Raw genomic sequence first — 23624 nt, 5'->3', positions numbered from 1 at the left:
AAATGTGTTACTGAGTAGGTCTAGTCAGCATGACTCTACATGACTCAACTCTATAGGAATCATCCTCTAAACATTACAAAACCTAATGTGAGAAATAAAAATGGCAAAACCAAGAGAGTACGAGTAAATCTTTATCAAATGTCTAAAGTCACTGTTGCACAGCAGCACTACCCTTACCTTGTACCAGAGAGTTTGTTGAGTGATTTTAACTGATGATAAAAGTCCTATTCCTTAATTTCCGAATGCGTGGCAGTGTATTTTGGTACTAAAGAAGTGCTTCAGCTGTGTCGTAAAATCTTATAGGAAGGAGACTGTGTGTGAGGAAGATGCTACCGCTCAGAAGCCCATTCAAAGAGTTTTCTTTATTTTCATGACTATGAAAAATGTAGATTCACTCTGAAGGCATCAAAACTATGAATTAACACATGTGGAATTATATATGAAATTATATACATAACAAAAAAGTGTGAAACAACTGAAAATATTCATATTGTAGGTTCTTCAAAGTAGCCACATTTGGTTTGATTACTGCTTTGCACACTCTTGGCTTTCTCTTGATGAGCTTCAAGAGGTAGTCACCTGAAATGGTCTTCCAACAGTCTTGAAGGAGTTCCCCGAGAGATGCTTAGCACTTGTTGGCCCTTTTGCCTTCTGTCTGCGGTCCAGCTCACCCCTAAACCATCTGGATTGGGTTCAGGTCCGGTGACTGTGGAGACCAGGTCATCTGGAGCAGCACCCCATCACTCTCCTTCTTGCTCAAATAGCCCTTGATTCCTTCAGTGTGACTCTACAATTTTCATAGTCATGAAATAGAGAAAACTTTTTGAATGAGAAGGTGTGTCCATCATTTTGGTCTGTACTGTACACACACACACACACACACACACATATATATATATATATATATAAACTCGACTTAACTGTATGCCTAGGTCTGGTTATGCAAGATTTTGCTCTTCCTCCTCCTACAACATACTAGTAACTAGAAAGAAAAAGACAAATGAACCACTTTGCCAAGTGACATCCAGGGTTGTGCATCATTCAGAACTGAACTGGGAATGCATTTTAAATTCTTGAAATTGAATTGAATTTGATAAGATTCAGAATCGCAATCTGAATGTAAATTAAACTGAATTGAAATAAAATGTATACAACTACATTTTTAACTAGAAAAGCAAAGTCTGAATGTTGGCTTTAGATTCAAATAAATTTCAACTTTAAAATTTAAATGTAGGCCACATTATTTATCATAATACATTAACCGTGTTGATTTTCTCTGAATTGAAATGTAGTAAATTTCTCTTCCTGTCATTTTAATTCAAATCAAATTCCACTGTGGCATTAATAAGATCAGACACAAACTGCCAACAGACAAATTTAGTCACAACTAGTTTTGCATCTCCGGAAAATAACATACAATAAATAGACCATTTAAAAATCTGTCAGTTCAATAAAAGAAAGAATGCCAACCAAAATTTCCTAAGCAAATATTCATGCCATGGCTGACAGCTGGATATTAAACATAAATAAATGGGAGATTTTAATGATAAATTAACCTTAAAGAATAGATTTCATACAAAAAAAAGTAGTTAAACTGTAGAAAACTATTGTGAATAATTAAGCAAACCCCATATACTAACCATGAAATCACAAAAAAACAACTGCTCAAGACTTACCTTAAAGGTGCCATCTGTAATATTTGGCAAAAAAAAATCAAATTTTACTCCACATTCCATACCAGATGGGGGCAGTATGCCTCAACAAAGTGAATTGGTCTACTCTAGAGTAACAAACGAGAAACGGCATAGTCTCTGTGCTCCGCCCTACCTTCCCAACAACACTACAGCCATACCCGAAGCCTAACTGTGCGTTAATACAGCCGGCATCTAGAGCGTCAAAAATCGCTCCTTCCGCTCTGCTCACGACGCTGCAGAAAGATTTGTGAGCGCTCAGACGCTCTAACGTAGATCGAATGCTTATTTTGAATTTAAAGCGGCTGCAAAGCAAACAAGCTTGTTGATCTCGTGCAGACTAACCACAAGGAGCTTTAAGTTAACCTCATTAAATATTGTTGTGGACGAAATATTAGGATCCTTTACTTAAAATGAACAATCTCAGACACCTTGGTCCACGTATCACTTTTAATTTATTTTTTATGTCCCTCCCTGTACGCAAACAGGGACACATCATAGATTAATACAAACCCTAAACAGCAATAATCAACCTGTCCTTTATTCTGCTTGAGAACTAATGTGCCAACTCTCAAGCATTCACCGTGAGACACACGCAATTGACTCTTTTCACACGCTTTCACGCCACACATAAATTTTTTCACGCACAGAAAAACCACGAAGCAAAGAGGACACGGAGACCAACAGACTAGACAGAGCAGGTTAGTTATGATATAATACAATGGGTAACGTTAAGTTATAGCTAGCTAATTATCAAACGCAGCTAAGGTTAGCCATCGCTAACATTAGCACGTTTATCGAACAGCCTTCGATATATTTCTATGTTATAACTTCCCGAAAACAAATACACAAACATATAAAACAAACTTCTAGCGAAATACTAACAGCATCTTACTTACCAATCCAAAATAAATGTTGCAAGTTCGGAGTCGAACCTCATTTCTTTCAGGTGAATCAGTTGTCTCCAGCGCCCATGGCCGAAACTGGTATTACGACACCTGTCGGGCCGGGGCTATTAATGCTAATGCGAATTAAGGTTGATATCGCTGCAGCACTATAACTTGACATTTTTTTAATTACATCATCGCCCTTATTTCTTCTCATTCTTTTGATGCGTGTAGGTCATGTTATGGATATTTTTACCTCAATTTTTGCATATGGCACCTTTAAATGATGGAACTATGCCAAATAAGGAGACCAAGACCTCTTAACTTAGGCTGGTAAACAACATCCTACCTAACTGTTCGGTTTTAGGTTAATTAATTGTAATGAAAAATCAGACCACTGGCTTTTTATAATGAATGCCCCAACTGAAAGCCACAAAACAATGGATAGCAGTGATCAGGGGAATGGAAATGGGAAATCATTGTGGTCCGTGCACTCTGTTTAAACATATCAATGACACGAGTCACAAATCTGCCAATGCACCTTCTAAATGAACGGGACAAAATCATCCATGCACATGTGCAGTTCAGTCAGGAACCATATGGGCTTCAGACCAGTGTTCAACGGATGGGGTGGAGCGCCGCTTTTCCTGTTTAAGGGAAAAACACCCTGGACCAGCTCCCCCTGACCAAACCCAGCTCTGAGTCACCCAATGTACTTCTTGGCTAGCAGTGGATGCAGATTTTGGAAGAGAACCCATTATTGTTCTGACTGCACTTAGTTCTTAAATTTGTCCTCAGTTGAGACCTTGACATCTTTAAAAGCTAACTAGGGTCAGCACAATGAGAACTAGAAGTCGTTTGAGGTTGAAAAGAATGCTCATGAGCAGCCACAACTCCAATTCTGATCAATTCAGGAGCAAAACTGAACTCCTCGAGTGGCTAAAGAAATAAACATGGTAAGGTTATAAGTCTCTTGCTAGCAGCCGGTCAGTCCTCCAGCTGAAACCAAGAAACATTGAGCTGAGGAAATGAGGTGAAGCATCATGAAAGACAATGCTGTGTTTTCAGAGCATCACGCCAGGACTAACAATGTGCTATGATCTTAAATATTTTTTTAAAAAACTGGGAAAGAAAAAGAACACTGTTTAAGAAAAAGGTGATTTATGGTGGTCAGAGATAGTTCATTTACTCATGCTGTTCCCTTCCAGCACAGTTCTAAACACCCACCCCAACACAGACGTCAAAATATTATCTGTACAAAAAGCAGCACAAATGCTTGGCCAATAAATCTTAATATTTTTAGTGCTACCATGGTGCTAACAATCTCAGTACTTAAGGGGGGTTTGTCAAGCACCAAATTTTCGCCCAAAATTTGCAACAAAAAGTATCTATAATTTTGCAAATTCAAGGGTGCAGTTACTTTTTTCTAGCATAATTACTTATTAGTTTATTCAGACTGTATTTGCCTATAATTGTGACTGAAAAGCAGACTACATTTTATGAGTAATCAAGGGGAATCCGTTCAATTCCAAAGGGTTCACAAACTTTTGCTTCTAACCGTAGATATAGAAGTCAATGTTAACTAACATGCTCAACATGATTCTCTTCAAAATGCTGCTCCGCCATGAAAGTAGGTGATCTGAAAGGGAAAAACGACCGTATATTCTTAAAAACAAAGGTTCCAAAATGTTTTTTTCACAGCTATGGCACAAATGAACACTTTTGGGCTCCCAAAATCAGTGAATAGTTCTTAAAAGAACTGCTTATAAAATTGTAATAATCTAAAGAAACTTATTCCACTATAAACAAGCTTTTGTTGAATGGTTCCATTGATGTTAAAGGTTCTACATGGAACCGTAGATGCCAATAAAGTACATTTACTCCATTTACTCAACTGCCTCTTTTAGAGTCCACATATAAGCTACAAACATGAAGCCATGATTTAACTATGTCTGTGTGTTCAAAGACATTCAGAGTAAGTAGGAGGGGAAAGACATTTCAGATTCTATATATAGTACTCAAAGGATCTGGAAAGACCAGCTGGAGCGCAAACAGCAACATCAGAGCATAGACATTCTATAGCCCCTCATATATTACCAAATACGGATGTATAGTTCAATAGACCAAAATGACTAATGGCTTTATCTCCTGGTCGGTACAAAAGCACCTCCATTGGTTGAGAAGGAAGTTATTCTTACATATTGTGATCATATTTCTCATTGCCAACATAAACAAGCATTTCAGGGGCCCAAGTTAAAGCCTATATGTATATTTTTCTGATGAATACTTTCTCCTTTTTGAATCTTTTAAGTGGAAAAAAAAATTAATTCTCATTAACTTCTATTCAGTGGCAAGTCTCTCCCATCTAAATCACCTGAGAGATTGTCTACCTTCAAAGATTGAGTACAGCACAAGCAAATTGCAATCGATCAGGCTGTGAAGGAACACTTCATTCGTTGAATCTAATTAACAAATATGCCACTTCATCAGTACCACATTTATGAGTCTGAACGAGAAGCTTGCAAGGCAACTAAACTAACAAATCTTTTCCAAAAGATTACATTTCAGCAAATAATTTATTGATTCATTCATAACATAAGCAAATAATTAATGTGAACTGATTAAAAGATTTGAAGGTTAAGTGAATAATTTATTGACTTAGTCAACACAAGAAACCTGAAGAAGAGATAACTAAGTGAATCAATGAACAAATCTGAACTGAATCAAAAGATTGAATCTACGTGAAGGAATGGTTTAATGAGTCATTCATACCAGGCCAAAAAAATCTGAAGAAAAAGTAACTCAACAAATCAATCAACAAATCTTAATAGTGAACTGATTTTAAAGATTCAACTCACTGAAAAAAAAAAAACTACAGAAAAGGTAACTAAAATAATAAAATACAAAAAAAAGAAATAATAAAAACAAACCTAGTAATACAAAATAGAAACCTACAAAAAAAAGATTACTAAACAAATCAATGAACAAATCTGTGTGAATGCATTATTTATTTTTTTACTTAATATAATTAAATAAACATGATTTTTTACAAAAAATGATTACAAAAATCAATTCATAAATCTTATTCGTGACCTGATTTAAAAGACTCAACTCTGAAATTGAAAAAAAAAAAAACATAAAGGGTAACTAAATTAACAAACAAATATTTTTGATGAACTGATTCCAAAGATTTGAGACACTGAATAAAGCTCAGTGAATTATTTGTTGACTCATTGAGATGTCATTGAGAGTTATTAATTTTGCAATTCCCAAAAGTGACTCTAATTCTATACAAGAATGAAGAATTTCACCTTAAAGAAACATGTCAGACTACACAAAGCAGCAGCTGACATCTTTGACTTGATGTTTCTCACACCTTTTCATTCACACTGATTTCCTCTGGCATTTCCGGTAATTGCCCTCTTTAGCACGCTGACTCTCCCCGCGGTGAACTGGCATTGTACACACATGCTCGCCGCCGGCTTCTCACATTAGCTCTCTACAGCTCATGGCTGGCCTTTGAGTCTAATGATTCATTTACTCTCCCACTTAACCTCACATGCCTATATTTACAATCACCTAGAGGACTGTAACTTCATTTTCCAGCCTTTGGAATTCAAATCAAGTCCAGTCTAGCGGACGTGCCTAAACTCGGCCAAGCCCGTGTTCAATGAACCCACTGTGAACCATGCAGTCATTTCTGACCCCTTGTGAAACCAGGCTAAAATGTCAACAGAAATGAGCAATAGTATCGAGAGAAGAAGAGACGTTGGAGGAGGTGAATTTGTTGTGATTGGAGCTGTCTGACCTGCACGAGCTTCTGTTATCTAAGACACATTTATGATGTTGGCCTTTCTGCGGGCTGAAAATCGTCCCAGCTCTCTTAGCTGCCAAAAAAACCACTTCTTAACAAATATTTGTATCTACTTTTCCAGTAAAAACATTTAAAATCCTCAAATAGAGAAACAACAGATTCAGATTAAGTCATTAGAGAGTTTATTTTAAGCATGAGAGTATTTTGTCTTACTGCAACTGTCAGATCATATACTGTAAGATAAAAACAAGATATATAACCACAAAAATATAAATTCAATCTATGAAATCAATATATTAAGCAATGTTATTTCTCAAGTTAATTTAACTTGACTGATGCCATTTTAGATGTTTTTCCTGGAAAAAAAGTTTAATCAAAATTTTAAATCTCAACTGAACATCAGTGTTTCTGGTCCAAATGTTAGTCATTGTGTGTATTTTAGGTGGAGGATACTTTAGCCTGTCTATTAGTAATGTCATATTTGTGTTCATGTGCCATTTGTCTTGTTTCTTTCATCATTTCTTAGACCAGAGCCAGCTAGCCCCCAAGTCTGGACAGTGCAAATAGTCTGAGCATTTGTTTTTCATGGCAGAGGTTAGACAGCAGCCACATCTTATCTAAATATGGATGTTAAGATTTATGGAACAGCACGTTGGTATGGAAAATTTTCATCTGACAAGGGCTTGAATTATATAAACTGACTGGATTTCAATTGAAGTTGTATTGGGATGTCAACATTACATTTTTATAATGAAGACTTCTAGAATTACTGTGACAATCTGTGAACCTTATTTTCAAAGGTCACTAGAGGTACAAATCATTAATCAAAAAATAACATGATTTGCCTCCACAGCAGCTTTCCTTTTGTTTACTATTATAAATAAAATAAAGTGAAATAAAACATGTATTTATATATTTTTAAATTCTTTAATTAATTTACGGTTTCAAAAGAGATGTTCCTTTACTTGGCAGGGTTCTTTCTGCAATGCAAACGTTTTTTTACGTTGATTTTAAAGTCATTTCCGTAATAAATACTTAAACGGAAGGAATCCAAAGGCAAGCTCTGCATCATTCACTGTCATTTTCATCTTTTATCTAATGGCAGGAAACAAATTGCATCCATTCTTGAATCATGGAGTCGGAAATTCCTGAGTGACTCTGGTGAGGGAAGTTGTTACACATCTCTTAACTGATCTGGAGCATTTTTTAAACCTTAATCGCAGTTTAATCAAAGGAGATTCAGGGTGTCATAGCTGTCCTCCCAAATCAGACGCAATCTATCAAACAAAAAGCCCCATCCTGTTGGGTTTTTTTCTGTCTTTCTTTGATGATCTCAAAGAGAACACATCCCAAGACATCCTGTAGTTTCTACAAAGCACACAGTGAAATGCTCACATGTTGTTGAACGCCAATGTGCAACTCAACAGTGCTCTAAAACACACGCACCCCTTCACACATCTAGAATTTTTCTGTGGGTGCTATAGTATAGAGTAGTATAGGACTAACTGCCCGACACAAACACATCACTAATATACACAATAATAGCTGCCATATGGAGCTCAGAGATGATGGAGAGGACTAACCAGCGGCTCAGCTGTAGAAAGAACCATTTTAGGTTCCCTAAAAAACGCTTTAGTGAACAGATCTTGCAAGAACCAATTTTTTTTTCGTTGGAAGAATCTAAAGAATCTTTTGTTGATTGGAAAGGTACTGTGGATGTTAAAGGTTCTTCATGGAACCATAGATGTCCATAAATGAACCTCTGTTTTTAAGAGTGTAGAACACCAAGGCAGTGCCAAAATACAGAAAACATAATCATGCTGCATTCTTCCGTCAAATTATGAGGCAGTTTCACAGAATGTCAAACATGCATTGTGACAAGCTCAGTGAAAAAAAAATAGATCCAAGATGGGGAATGCAGAATTTGTATTTGATTCAACACAAACAAATAAATAAATAAACAAATGTTACAAATATTTCTTAGTAAAAATTATTTATTAAAAATGTACTATTTAAACAAGTATTTGTGTGCTAAGTATTTTTATTCTAATTAAAGTGTCACACTGTCAGTTTAGCAACATCAAACTCTACTGAAATCAATTGTAAAGATTCAGCCAAATTCACCAATGACAAAATCCAGTCATTTCAATAGGAACCTGTGAAATTGGGAGTTGGAAAGGAGGAACAAGTTCCCAACACAGATTTCAAATTTCCCCTTTGACCAAAAGAAAGCTGTCATCAGCAAAAAATTTGTTTAGTTTTTTTTTGGTCCACACAATTTTGCTAATGTGAATGCAGCCCAAAGTCATAAGACCTCTGCACTTCCCATGAGTTTCTGCCAATGTAAAGGGCTCCAAATCAATCACTTAGAGGTTCCATTTAAGATCGGGATGCTGCTTTAGAAGCATAGGCATAAACTAAAAGGCAGCTCAGTAGGTTTTGGAATGGAGCGAACAAAATACCCCCACCTATTTGCTAATCAAAAACACTCTCACTCTCAAAACACCCTTCAAAATGGCACTATCATACAGGAAAGGTTGAGGGGCTTAATTTTGGGTAGGGTATTCTAGAACAAGGAATAAGTTGGCCAAGCCAAACATGTCCTGGGACATCATGCAGTTCGGAGTACGCCAATACCCTTCCCCTACCAGAGGGTCTTGTCCACTATCAAGGCAGAACAATGTCCTCTTTGATAAGAATAGTTTGGTTTCCAGACAGAAACGTGATGGTGGATTTGACAAAAGGAGCCAAACCTGTACAAGCAGACACAACCATTTAGGGAAGTTCTGAAGGCTCACAACCTCGTTCTGGAAGCACAAGTCTCTCACAACACAATTTCAATGTAAGAGACATTGATTTTTACCCTAACCCTAAAAACAAACATAGTTTGGGCTGTTAGAGTGTCTAACGTGCAAATCAAGCATGCTTTGTTTCTTACCTTAACCTCACACTTCCTATGGCAGGCTAACCGGCAAACTGCAAAGAGACATAGAAAAAAACAACAAGCCATTATGTTTACTCATAATTCATAAATTCAACATTGCATTTTAGAACTTTTGTTTACTATTACTCTGGGGTCTAATTAGGATTTAAGTAAATTGTGGGCTTTCTTGGGCAAAACAAATTAAATTAAACTAAACATTTATATATTTAAAAAAAAACATAAGTATACACTTTTTGTTTATTATAACTGAGGGGGTCTAAATAGGAAGTAAGCACACTGGGGGTTTTCAATAGAATAGAATAGAATAGAATAGAAATGAACATACTTCAGTAAATATATTTTTGATTACTATTACTGAGAAGACTAACTAGCGTGTAAGCATTAAGCACATTGCGGGCTTTGAAGGGCATGAAATAAAATAAAATAAAAATTACTTATGTACCTCAGAAAACATATTTTCCTTTAACGCGTTCTCTCTCATCTTTTTGCACTGCAAAACTTGTTTACTCTGTTCTGTCAAATAACATTGCCATTAGAAACTTGACATTACGCAGCACCCTTTACTTCAGACTCTCACATGCTGCCTTTCTGTTCGCCACAGTGGTTGAGCTCAGGCACGGCTGCAACCACCATAAACATGGATGAGGACATGTTCCCCACAAGATTTTCTATAGATTAATGGTCAAACATTATGGGTTTTCAATGAACATTATCTGTGATTCATGTGAAATGAAGGAAAGGCCTTCAGACGTTTATGATTGATGTAAAGCTGCTCGACACAACAAAAGTTGTTTGCCAAAACTAGTTTTTCTCAGTGTTTATATTATCGTTTCTGGACAGAGCCAAAGACCACCAAAGCAGAAAACTGTTTGAGACTTTATATTCTTCAGCATATATTTTCAATCAACAGTGTAGTACATTCACAACTGTTCATTTATTGGTCTTGTACTTTCAGATCTGATGATGTTTCACTGTTATGTAAACTTTAGCTTGCTGAATTCACATTCTGTGACAATTTATCAGACAAAATACTTACAAAAGCTCTATTTTATGGGACTTTTTACATTTTTTTTTTTTTTTTTTTCAGATTTACATTAAATGTTTTGTTTGTTTACTTGTTTGTTTGTTTTTTCACCAAAATTTAGTAAAACAGAACAGAATACAAATAAGTAAAAAAAAAAAAAAGTTAATACAAAAAAAGTGTACAATAAATACATGTAATATAAATCATGTAAAAGCATAAATTAAAGCAAATAATTAATTTTATATTATTAAGGAAGTCACCACTGTCCTCAATTAATAATTGTTACTCAAATGTCAATTAGGAAACTGATCCAGTGGAAACAGTCGTGTAGATTCTCACTGTCTGTGGGGCCCAGAGAACATAAAGAACCTCCTATCTGAGCCCATTTCAATCTATCTCATACAGGTACAGCACACTTTAGCACACAGCGACCCAAACGCTCCTGCTCTTCTTACACAGAGCACACTCTGTTCCCCATGTCTGACCTGCCATTCCACAGAGAGGGGCGGAGCCTCAACACACCCTACACAGGTTTAAGTCACTAAGGTGATGAAACGTTTCCAAAGCCCCTCCTAACATCTCTCAAACTCCTCTAATGGTGACACAACTACAACTAAAACCTAGTCAGCTGCCTTGTCATATACTGCCTTGTTATATACTTATATTTTTCTTCACACTGTGCAAAACAACAACAACAACAACAAATAATTCTTAGTCCGTAATTGTCTTGTTTTTATGGAAACTTGTTTCTGCCATGGTATAATGAAAAAGATCAAAAATCATACTTTTTTTCTTGGAGTTAACATCTCACATTTCTGGTTTCTGAAAAGCATAAGTTTTTCAACATTTATGTTTAGACAATATATTTTGTACAAAAAAATAAAACAATTTCTTACTTTTTTTATCTAACTTGATTTTATCTAGAGGTTTATGTATGATGTTAAAACAGAAGTAAATAATTAAAACATTAAAATACGAACTGCAAAACAATTGAAATCCTCAGTATTGATGCATATTCATATATCATACTGTCTTACACAATTTTGCAACCCAAACTAATTTTTCTTGTACTAAAAACCTTCTGATATTCTGCAGACCAAGACAGGAACATTGATTAAGCATGTTTCTACAGTTCATAAGTGACTGATTTCAGATATTCTAGAAACAAAATGTTTTCTTAATCAGTATTTTTTTTTGTTATTTTATATTAAAATTTGAGAAACAAAACAATATATGATATCAAACAGTAAAAGCTTGCTGCCTAGCTTCTAAAATGTCTTTTAGAAACTAAGCAGCAAGAGTGTACTTTGGGAACATGCCTTAAAATTCTCCCTATTTAGGCAGCTCACTATGCTTTAGGACAGAGCCCATCTTTCTCCTCAGCCGCCTTTTTTGAAATCCAGGTCAGAGCATAAAAACACATGACTGAAGGCACATACTACTCACAAATTCACTCAGATGATTCCTTTAAGAGTGTGAATCTAAAGTGCTTTGGGAAAATCCAGAACTTCAAAGAGTTTAAAAAATATATGCTTATTCTGGAGTGGACTGTACATTATGTAATATTGCCTTTTTCCTCTCTTGGTTCACATGTTTCTGCCGAACTTATATTTGTAGTGTTTATTTTCTTAACTCATTGGTTTTGTCTTTGAGAAAAGTAGTGAATGTCGCAATGGAGTAAAGGTGAGAATGGGAGCCATTCAGGAGTGGTAGAAATAAAAATGATTTTATATTGACTTTTTCATTTCAGGATATTTTCATTAGCATGTGATCCTCCTGTTTGGGAGTGTGTCGGATGTGAGAAAAAAACTGATGAGTGTTTCTTTCTGGTGTGGCTTAGTGGTAGAAAATCTAGACTGGTTATGCAGAAAGGTTGCAGGTTATGTATTTGGCAGACTTTTATCCAAAGTGACTCACAAGGTGTGCATTCATCACGTTGTCAGGTTGTGTGGTCCCTGGGAATCAAACCCACGACCTTGGCATTGCTAGAGCCATGCTCTAATATTTACAGAGCTATAGGAACATCTATGCCAGAAAACAGTGATTCATGAGCTGCCACCATTCAGAGCAGAGCACTTAACCCCAGATTGCTCCTAACGATTGTACCTGTAAAACAAAGTCAAATGCAAAAAGAGGCCATGCTTTATAATGATTCTGCATGTGTAAGAGGTGCTCATCTGTAATGCACAGCGTACAGTGGCTCGCTGATATGATAAAACTTACCAATGGTGAATAAGTTAAATGCATAAATAATGAACTAATTATAATTAATAACTAAGATTAATATTTTTTTTTAGATTTAGATTTTTGAGCGATTTTAAATTGATTTTTAATTATTTTAGATAGACAACAACAAATTGGTGTAGGATTTACTTTTAAAACATTTTCAGTAAATTTTACAAATAATTGAAAACGGTAGAGTAACATTAAATAAAAAAAATACACTAATGGAGTAAGTTTTACAATAAAATTAGTCTTTTATATTTCCAATTTTTTACGTTTCCATGTCATTATTTGTGAGATTTATTAGCGACTTCTAAGTGAAGATGGTTTCAAAAGTTTTTTTTTTAGTTTTTTTTTATGTATTTCTGCTAGATTCTTCACTGCTGTGCGATTGTTTGGATATGTTTTTCCACATCTATTACTGTCAGTCATGTTTCTTCTCATAACAGACACAAATGTGCCTCATGTGGACTTCCCAGCATGCTTCTGAGCACAAGCCCTGAATAAAAGATCAGGACTACCTTATTGGGTGTGAAAGTTCTTTGTGGGGACCGTACATGGGTTTGCCTTGTTAGGAAGTCAGATATTCATGTAGGCTATAAACACTGAGAGACAGGACCGAGAGAGAGAGAGAGAGAGAGGAGGGTGTGTGAAAGAGATGTAGGGAGAGGAAGAGGATCAGGAGGGGGCTGCTTAATATCTGACACAAGGACTTAAGAATGTTCAGAAAGAGAGAGAGGAGGAGGAGGAGTGGGGCTGGCATTTCCCATGCTGGCCTTTTGTAATGAACAGTGGTCCCATAGGGCTGGGCCGTGCCGGGTTACACAGAGAGCACAATCACAGAGCTGGACCACGAGTTTCCTCACAAACTAACACACTCGACGGCACTCGAGCAAACACACACACTCGGAGCACTTCAGCATGCTTCAGTCATTCTCTCAAACTGAATGGGTCCCCTGAGTGCCGCAGTACCAAATAAGGGTTTAGCATTTGGGCCACTCAGAACTTACAATAGAGCAAATGTCTAACGCCGGCAATTTTGCTATACTGTGGCAGATAATTTCTTTATGTTATGCACACTTGAGATAGACAAAGATATATATAGTTTCTAGAACATTTGAAAATGTCTGTTTTTTTGGTTTGTTTGTTTGTTTGTTTGTTTGTTTGTTTTAAAAAGAAAGTCAATGGGGTCCAAATGTTGTTTTAGGCCACTATGTTCTCCATGTGATTTTCTCAGAAGGCATACAGATTTAAAACAACAGGTGAGTTAATGAGGACAGAATTTTCATTTTGGGGTGAACTATGCCTTATGAAAGATGTGGAAATATTCATTACTGTCAAGTTACATCTTTTTTCCAGTCTTAAAAAAAAACAGATAATGATAGATTGATGGATGGATGGATAGGAAGGAAGGAAGAACAAATAAAGAAATATGTAAGTAAATAATAATAAAAAAGTTCCAAATAATAATTTGTGATGTAATTCATTAAACCTTCCAACAACATACAGTATAGATAGATAGATAGATAGATAGATAGATAGATAGATAGATAGATAGATAGATAGATAGATAGATAGATAGATAGATAGATAGATAGATAGATAAGGGCTGGTCAAGTTAACGAGTTATTATCGCAATAACACATTAACGGTTACAATTATTTTACACAGTTTTTTTTATTACAATGAAAGTCCATTGCTCACTGGTTCTGAATACACATACAGAAAAATCATGGTTCATGGGAGGGGATGCTCCCGATCAAATTATTTAGAAAATAATGCAACGAGCTCGTAATCATGACTTTATAAGTTGGAAATAGTTTCCGATAGCATGTGAAGACAGCAGTGAAGCGCTTGCTCAGCACAGTGGAGAGCATTGTTTTGTTAACTTTCTGGTTTATTATTTTGAGTCGTATGGGACACGGTAACACACGGCCCTCTCACAATATATTGCTTTACACATCTATCACATTAGCTCCTCAGAAATATTCACAAAATCATGAACCACGTATCAATAGGTCTGTGCTCCAGTGCGGGTAGCGCTCACACTCACTGATCTATATATAACTGAACCACGCTCTTGCCCACCTCTTCCACCCGACTCTAATCAAACAAACCAGGCTTTGGGGGTTAAGACTGCCTAGTGTGAGCACACCTAATTATTCTCTACCCGCACATCAAATGTTGTCCCGAGCGATGGGTCCCGTGATCATGCAGATCTCTAATAGGAAGGTGCCTGTTATAATGATATGATCGAGGCTCTGGACTCTGAGCACAATTTGTTTTTTTATAACAAATTATAAAATATTTTTAATAAAAACTTTAATTTCCTGGCATTGACAAATAGCTTGGTTTATATTTAATTTAATTATATTAATGTTTTAAGTTGAGATTTAGGCTACAATAAATATTTTAACTGCTATTATGTAAAATGATTACTTCTGTAAAGCACTTTGTTTTTTTAAAGTGTTTGCAAACCAAATGTTATTACACTTTTGTTCATACAGCAGTACTTTTAAATGAAAAAAAGTGCATAATACAATACTTTTGAATGCATTATTAGTGTATAAAGAGATTAATCGCGATAAAAACTTGTAATCATTGCCAAGCACTAATATATATATATATATATATATATATATATGTGTGTGTGTGTGTGTGTGTGTGTGTGTGTGTGTGTGTGTGTGTGTGTGTGTGTGTGTATATATAAACACACACACACACGTTCATTAATTTTCGAGCAAAAATAACAAAATTGTAATCATAGTAGCCATATCATACCAATCATAAATTCACCATTCTAGAGTTAAACTGCCGTGAACACAGTATTATGGGAACCTCTGGCATTATAATTGATGAATGTTCACTGTGCGCTTCAGTGTCTGTGACGTATCAACCCATCATGTGAGGAGCACAATCCATTACACAGATAAATGTTTAACTACTGATCTAAATGAGGACACATCATGAGTTTTAATGTTTCCATATTATATCTGGCTATAATTACTTTAGAGTAACACTAATACAATTCCAACTCTAAAAATAGATTGAAAAAAATATATTTAAAAAATAAAATAAAAATAATAATAATAATAAAAAAATTACAAACATTTAGAAAATAAAGAAAATTATGAAATTATAAATATTAATATATTACATAAAACAAATGTTACATTTTAATATTATATTTAAAATGAATATTATTATAACAACAGAAATATTACAAATTATAATTATAAATAGTAACATGTTTAAATAAATACACACATACAGTATTGTTCAAAATAATAGCAGTACAATGTGACAAACCAGAATAATCAAGGTTTTTCGTATATTTTTTTATTGCTACGTGGCAAACAAGTTACCAGTAGGTTCAGTAGATTCTCAGAAAACAAATGAGACCCAGCATTCATGATATGCACGCTCTTAAGGCTGTGCAATTGGGCAATTAGTTGAATTAGTTGAAAGGGGTGTGTTCAAAAAAATAGCAGTGTGGCATTCAATCACTGAGGTCATCAATTTTGTGAAGAAACAGGTGTGAATCAGGTGGCCCCTATTTAAGGATGAAGCCAACACTTGTTGAACATGCATTTGAAAGCTGAGGAAAATGGGTCGTTCAAGACATTGTTCAGAAGAACAGCGTACTTTGATTAAAAAGTTGATTAGAGAGGGGAAAACCTATAAAGAGGTGCAAAAAATGATAGGCTGTTCAGCTAAAATGATCTCCAATGCTTTAAAATGGAGAGCAAAACCAGAGAGACGTGGAAGAAAACGGAAGACAACCATCAAAATGGATAGAAGAATAACCAGAATGGCAAAGGCTCAGCCAATGATCACCTCCAGGATGATCAAAGACAGTCTGGAGTTACCTGTAAGTACTGTGACAGTTAGAAGACGTCTGTGTGAAGCTAATCTATTTTCAAGAATCCCCCGCAAAGTCCCTCTGTTAAAAAAAAGGCATGTGCAGAAGAGGTTACAATTTGCCAAAGAACACATCAACTGGCCTAAAGAGAAATGGAGGAACATTTTGTGGACTGATGAGAGTAAAATTGTTCTTTTTGGGTCCAAGGGCCACAGGCAGTTTGTGAGACGACCCCCAAACTCTGAATTCAAGCCACAGTACACAGTGAAGACAGTGAAGCATGGAGGTGCAAGCATCATGATATGGGCATGTTTCTCCTACTATGGTGTTGGGCCTATTTATCGCATACCAGGGATCATGGATCAGTTTGCATATGTTAAAATACTTGAAGAGGTCATGTTGCCCTATGCTGAAGAGGACATGCCCTTGAAATGGTTGTTTCAACAAGACAATGACCCAAAACACACTAGTAAACGGGCAAAGTCTTGGTTCCAAACCAACAAAATTAATGTTATGGAGTGGCCAGCCCAATCTCCAGACCTTAATCCAATTGAGAACTTGTGGGGTGATATCAAAAATGCTGTTTCTGAAGCAAAACCAAGAAATGTGAATGAATTGTGGAATGTTGTTAAAGAATCATGGAGTGGAATAACAGCTGAGAGGTGCCACAAGTTGGTTGACTCCATGCCACACAGATGTCAAGCAGTTTTAAAAAACTGTGGTCATACAACTAAATATCAGTTTAGTGATTCACAGGATTGCTAAATCCCAGAAAAAAAAAATGTTTGTACAAAATAGTTTTGAGTTTGTACAGTCAAAGGTAGACACTGCTATTTTTTTGAACACACCCCTTTCAACTAATTGCCCAATTGCACAGCCTTAAGAGCGTGCATATCATGAATGCTGGGTCTTGTTTGTTTTCTGACAATCTACTGAACCTACTGGTAACTTGTTTGCCACGTAGCAATAAAAAATATACTAAAAACCTTGATTATTCTGGTTAGTCACATTGTACTGCTATTATTTTGAACAATACTGTATATACATTTGAGAAAACTCCCAAAAAGAGTTCATCAGATTTATCTTATATTCCAAGGAAAACATTGACGCGCACACACACACACACACACGATACAAAGTACACGAAAAGCCTCAGTGACATCCTTAACAAGCTTATTATTGTTGTGCTGTGTGCCTATGCGTAAAAGTGAGAAATCACACTATATAATATGCAATCCATCCTTTTAACCTCTGTGCTGTATATTATTTTGCACTCTGTATGACCCCATTCTGTCCATTCAGAACACTCACTATCTACTTCTAAGTGTGATTTAAGGTGTTAACTAAGAAACAAACCCCCCGTGCAGCTGTTGAGCTTTAATATCCTGTATGGACTATTTCCCACAATTCCCTCTGATGCTCATCTGGTGTGGATACCAAGCTTTTCTCAAAGTCTATAACTCTGCAGTACTGAATCAACATGCTTTCTGAGAGCCATGCTCATGCACATGGGAACACAGGATAAATCACTGCTACATTTGTTGAAACAGCTGCTGAATTCAACACATATTACAGTGGATCACAGCACTTATGTAACAGTATAAGAAATCAACAGCATACAGTGGTCATTCTTCAGAGAGTGTGAAGTTTTGCTCATTTTCTTGAAAATTCACGTGTGTTGTGGTTGCTGGTCTCTGTTATGCAATACAAAAACTATGGATATGACACAAACAGGATTTGCTCAATTTAAAGGCTCATAATATGTATTCTGCACTGTCTCCTAGTGGCAAAATTAAATACTGCAAAAATATGCAAAGAAACAACTTGTGGACAAAAGATACTGTAGCAAAATATCTGTAAACAGCCTTTCTCATATATGTGTTGCATAATTTAGTATAATGGCTTGTCTGTGTCAAATCAAGTAAAGATGCCCATCAAATCAGCCCTTTAAAAATACCAAAATAATAGTTTTGTTTTATACAACATGACACCAGCTGACCAATGGAGATTTATTTCAATCCTATGAAAAGTTACACATGTGGAGATTTTTTCATGAAGCAAAAAAGAGCTAGAAGATTTGTTTATGATTTTTTTTAGACAATTAAGATTTAATAGTGAATGTGTGCTGTTTAGCTCATATTTTTCGCATGCACTATTCATTAATACCAGAAATTAAGCTAATCAAATATATTTTTAAAAATACTAGAAAATAAAACCAAAAAATACTAATCATTTAAGTTTATGAGGCTACGGGCTCGTGCAATAAAACTACATATCCCATCATTCTCTGTGGATTTACAAATTACAACTTACACACCTAGTACTCTCTCTTACTTCTTTATTTTATTGCAGTAGTGCAGAAAAAAAAAAAAATTATAAAACCAAGCACAGCTTATAATTACGTATAACTTCCACACAAGGAACGAAAGGTAGGTACATTTAAACGTATATATCCAACCAGAAGATGGCAGCGTCTCACTGATGTGTTTAACCTTAAAAGATTTGGGGGTGTTGGACCCCTTCAATTCAACATAACTGCTGAAACCTTGAAAATATCTGCCCACTCAGGCAGATGGTAAGTAATCAAAATCTAACCAGCTGTTTAATTAACATCCCGTCTATTAAAATGGTTCCTTAGGTCTTCCATCATTGTAGTTCATTAGACGTTTTGGTAATGTAATGTAATGTAATGTAATGTTACAGATTTAAATAAGCACAACAGGAGGCAGTCCTGAGTATGTGTTTAATGCCAACCATGGAAGGTTGTGCTGAGGCGGGAGTTTTAACTGATTAAAGTAATGACGTTAGACTCAGCACAGAGCTTGTCTATCAGCAGGGAGAAATTAGCGGCCATCTTCATCAATCTCATTTCACTAATGCAGCTCCAGGAGAGCAGCTACTTCAGGAAGCCCTAATGAGCTGTAGTGAGCGGTTATGTAATGTGTATGTGCCTTAAATCACAATGGCAATGAAGGATGGCTGAGAAAAAATAAACAATAAATGATGGACCTGCTGTGGAAAATCTTTAAAGGTGAAGTGTGTCAATTCTGCGCCATCAGAACTGGCCCAGTCGTCACAAAACTAACTCAAGCAATGATGTGAGTGAGTTCTGGTTCTCAAATCTGATTGGTCGAGCAGTGCTGATGAACAGTCCAACAGAATGGGACTTTTCACTGTTTGTATTACACCACTTCTCTTTGTTTATCGTCTAGAATCAATCTTTCGGTACATCTTTTTGCAGGTTATGGTGGCAATGCTGCAAAAAAAAAAACTATTTTTAAGTAAGTATTTTAGACAAATCTAGTTTAAATACCTAATAATCCTTTAAATACATTTACATGAGAAGCAGCAACGTATACAACATTAAAACTGGTTCTCAAATAATTTCCACTTAAAAATTTTTGGGGGCAGATCAGACATTGCATGTTTAAGTTAATATTTTAATTGGCGGAGCAAAAATATGCAAATAAACTGACAACATTGTGTCTAAAATATAAGTTACTTACTATTAATTCCTTGTTCATTGAAAACAGTGAATATCCAGTTCTGAATATATTAGAATTGGATATAGCTGGAACAACAGCATGATTGCTTTGCTGAATTGTTTTGTATTCTTCATCAAGTTTTGCGCAATAATGTTTTTACTTTTGGAATTCATATTAAATAATAAGTTCAGATAGAGCAATCTGCAATTACTCTGGAAATCTGTCACACTGCCAGTAGAAAGGCAAGTGGACAGTGCATTGTGTCAAGTCAACAGTACAGAGTGCTTTGTTGTCCACTGCACATTTCAATGAATGCTGCATGTCATCTTGCCTTTCTTTGCAACAGAAAATTCTAGTAATATGCAAAGAATAAATAGCACACTTCACCTTTAATGGACGTGTGCTCGCTTATTTGCTGGACAGACTCCTTTGTACAAACTGGCTTGGACCCTGTTGGATTGTGTGTCTGCTTGCATGTGTTTGCCATATGTGTTCACACACACACACACACACACACACAAATCCAGCGCACCAACAGTCTCTTCAAAAGCAGCCTGCACCCCTGAGGGTGATCAGGGGAGATTTTGCATTTCTTTCTGAAAAAGGAAAACAGTCTCAATGTCCAGAGGCAGAGATGGAATGCTAATGAAACCACAGAAAAGGCTATTTTTACGCACACATTTCCCCTTGACATTGTTTCACATCTCTGGGTCACCTCAACACTGCGCCTGAGGTGTTTATGCTGGCTTGAAAACCCAGAAGATCAACTGATGGCATTGAAAAGCAAACGACGAACAACAGCGAGTCACGATGGAGTCAGGCAGTTTCGCTCTTGCAAGGAAACGGCTCCAACACCGTGATCAGCTGGAATGAAAATAATCAAAAGGGGGGCATACGAAGCGTTCTGTCCTCGCACTGAACACAGGCCGCCCTTCTCTGTTCAGCAGGGTGCTGCTCGACTTTGCCAAACTTGGTCTGCTGGAGATACAGCTATTGTACTGTGAACACACAGCAAACATTAAAGCAACACTGTGAATATCATTATGATTTTAATTTGGCCATTCAGACTCAAGACTAAAACTAGTTAGAATAGTTAGACTCAGACTTGTTTCACATCCTTTCTTGTCTAGAGACTTGCAAGCATAATCACACAAAGACTGATTTGGCTACATTTTATTAGTTAGGGAGTTGGTTCACCTGCAATGAACTGATTCATAACTGATTCAATGATTCATTTGCAGCATCATTCGTATTAGTGAAAATATATGTAGGATGTAAGTAAATATTGCTGTATTTTTACATATGAATCAGGGATGCCATTGTCCATCACCAATGGCTGATACACATCACAATGTTGCGCCGTGATGCCCCGCCCCTTTTGGAATGCACGATCGCTTTTAGTTTCACTATCATTTTTGAGATTCGTGATTGCATGTACTCTGTTTATACTATGGAGCGGCAATACCTACTACACATTTAACATTATTTTTTTGTTTGATTTGTGGTGTCATGCCGTGCCGAATCCAGTGTAGACAGCATCACTGAGTTCTATTGACTGATCTATATATAATGAATCTCTATTATAGATCACAGGTTCTATAGTATTTTGTTGCGCCATGCCGCTCACATCCGGTGTAGACACGGTGTTAGGAATCATTAGATGTTTTCTCTTATAAGGATTCACGCTTCGGGCATACCTCCCCCAATCCCAAGATGCTGGCTATTTTCATCCTAAATGTGCTATAGCTGATGTATTTTGGTTTTGGTTGCAAACTGATTGACTGGTATAGTAGATCAATTGATAATGGTGTTTATTTGAAGTGACACATTCAAAGACTGCAGTTAATTCAAGCACTAAAAATGACATCAACCCGTATTAACTTTGCAGCCGAGTTCAGTCTGACCTGCTGTTCTCATGTCAAGTGCTTGACTGTGATCAGACCTGCCGACTGCATGCTTTATTTACCATTAGATGGGACACAGCTGTCTGTGGTAAAACTTTAAGTGCATGTATGGTTCCTTTCAAACAGAGACAAATCATATATCAGCTCAGATCGAGGAAATTACAAATGATCTACTAAAAGAGCATGTCAAGCCAATACGGCCAAATGAACAGTTCGTAATACTCAGTCAGGGTGATAGTAGATAGACACATGATTAGAGAATATTACTGTCTTATTAGGGATGTTCATGACAGTTAAAACACGATTATCCTATACTAGGGCTGCATGATTGTGACAAAAATCATAATTGTCGATTATATACACTGAACGATATTTTGAATAGCTTTATACCACTGTTTGAAGCAAATGCATGCCATATTTTAGTATATATATCATATTATATTATATTAGATATGCATAGTATATGTTACACTAAAACAAAAAAATGGGGGGAAAACGAATAAGATAACGATTAATTGTGCAGCCATAGCCTCGAAACATTTCTAATAATCAATTATTTAATCACATAGTTATAATCAACTCTCCAAAAAAAAACTGAACTGCATATAAACATATAAATTGCACATAAGGCAGTTCTATATTAATTTTTAAATTTCATTCTACTCCAATTCCATTTCGAAATAAACTGTTTATTGGTGGCTATAATGAAAACTTGCTTCCATGACAGATTCAAACATTGCCTACATTAATGAAGACTAAAACTAAATTCGCTCCTGAATTTGAATTGCTATGTATTGCTTGGCCATTCTTGAACCCATGACTCTTTTCCTTGGCATATGATTTTGCACTTGTGTTCCCTAAACAAGATTATTGAGATCACTGGATAGTAAGCCTGCAACAAATTATGTTAAGAGAAGTTCTGAAAAGACTCAAATACATCTGTTAATCTAAATGAAGATCTATTAAAAACGAGAAATGCATTGAGTTGATGAAATTTCAGTACATTGCTAGTACATACACATGTAAAGCTGCTGCACTGCATCACTTCATAGTTAATACAGTGACATCTAGTCACTTGATGCCCATTCAAAGCATCAACCATTTGCCAATCCAGCCACAAAGAGTCCCATAAAACCCCTCTGTCCTGTACTTTCCATCTGAAAGCCCTCGGCCATCAGAGGTCAGTAAGAAGACTCACGTCTTTGTGTTGTGATGGACATGCACTGGCCAGATCAGCAGGTTAACAGCTCATACAATCAGCTAATAGTCTTAACTGTCTCTAACTCAATGACCCAATACCACTCAGATGGGATACAATCCCTAGAGACATGTGACCATGACAGATCTAGCATAATGAATGGAAATCATTAACCAAGTTGATCTGCACAATCAAAGTCTCAAGTGCTAATGGCTTTGAGCAGTGTGACAGAAACTTGAAATGTGAACAGAATTTTTTTGTTTGTTTTGTTTGCATTTTTGATATAGACATCACTCAATGCTTATAAATTCACACGATAACTTATCTAAATAAGTATGGTTTTATTTTTTTTATGACCGACCATAAACATCTATAGTTGGCATGAGACTCATGGAATAGTATAATTTACTGTCCTTGTCTGAGCAGGACTGTTGCTAAAATGTACAAGGCCTGAAAATGGGTGTTTGAAGCAACAGCTGCAAATGGGACACACAAAAAAACGAAATAATATATAGAAGACAGGGCACCAAACCATACAACCATTCTAATTTGGAAATATTTCACTTGATATTGTAAAAGAAGAGCTAGAAAA

The 23624-nt window shown here is 36.0% G+C and overlaps 1 protein-coding gene across 11 annotated transcripts in view; it reads right to left on the bottom strand.

Moving 5' to 3' along the window:
- The window catches only part of LOC128020089 (tensin-1), a 208833-nt gene that overhangs the window by 113599 nt on the left and 71610 nt on the right, over window positions 1–23624 (bottom strand). For 8 of the 11 annotated variants that reach the window (XM_052606636.1, XM_052606639.1, XM_052606641.1 and 5 more), the window contains exon 3: window positions 9331–9368. The exons of the other annotated variants lie outside the window; for them this stretch is intronic. In XM_052606636.1, the coding sequence (XP_052462596.1) occupies window positions 9331–9368 (38 nt within the window). The remainder of the gene's footprint in view (window positions 1–9330; window positions 9369–23624) is intronic. 11 annotated transcript variants of the gene reach the window in all.

Source organism: Carassius gibelio, chromosome A9 (genome assembly GCF_023724105.1).
Source record: "Carassius gibelio isolate Cgi1373 ecotype wild population from Czech Republic chromosome A9, carGib1.2-hapl.c, whole genome shotgun sequence".
NCBI classification, from domain to species: domain Eukaryota; kingdom Metazoa; phylum Chordata; class Actinopteri; order Cypriniformes; family Cyprinidae; genus Carassius; species Carassius gibelio.
The sequence above is the reverse complement of the archived record's forward strand: the minus strand, read 5'-3'. Positions and strand labels throughout refer to the sequence as shown.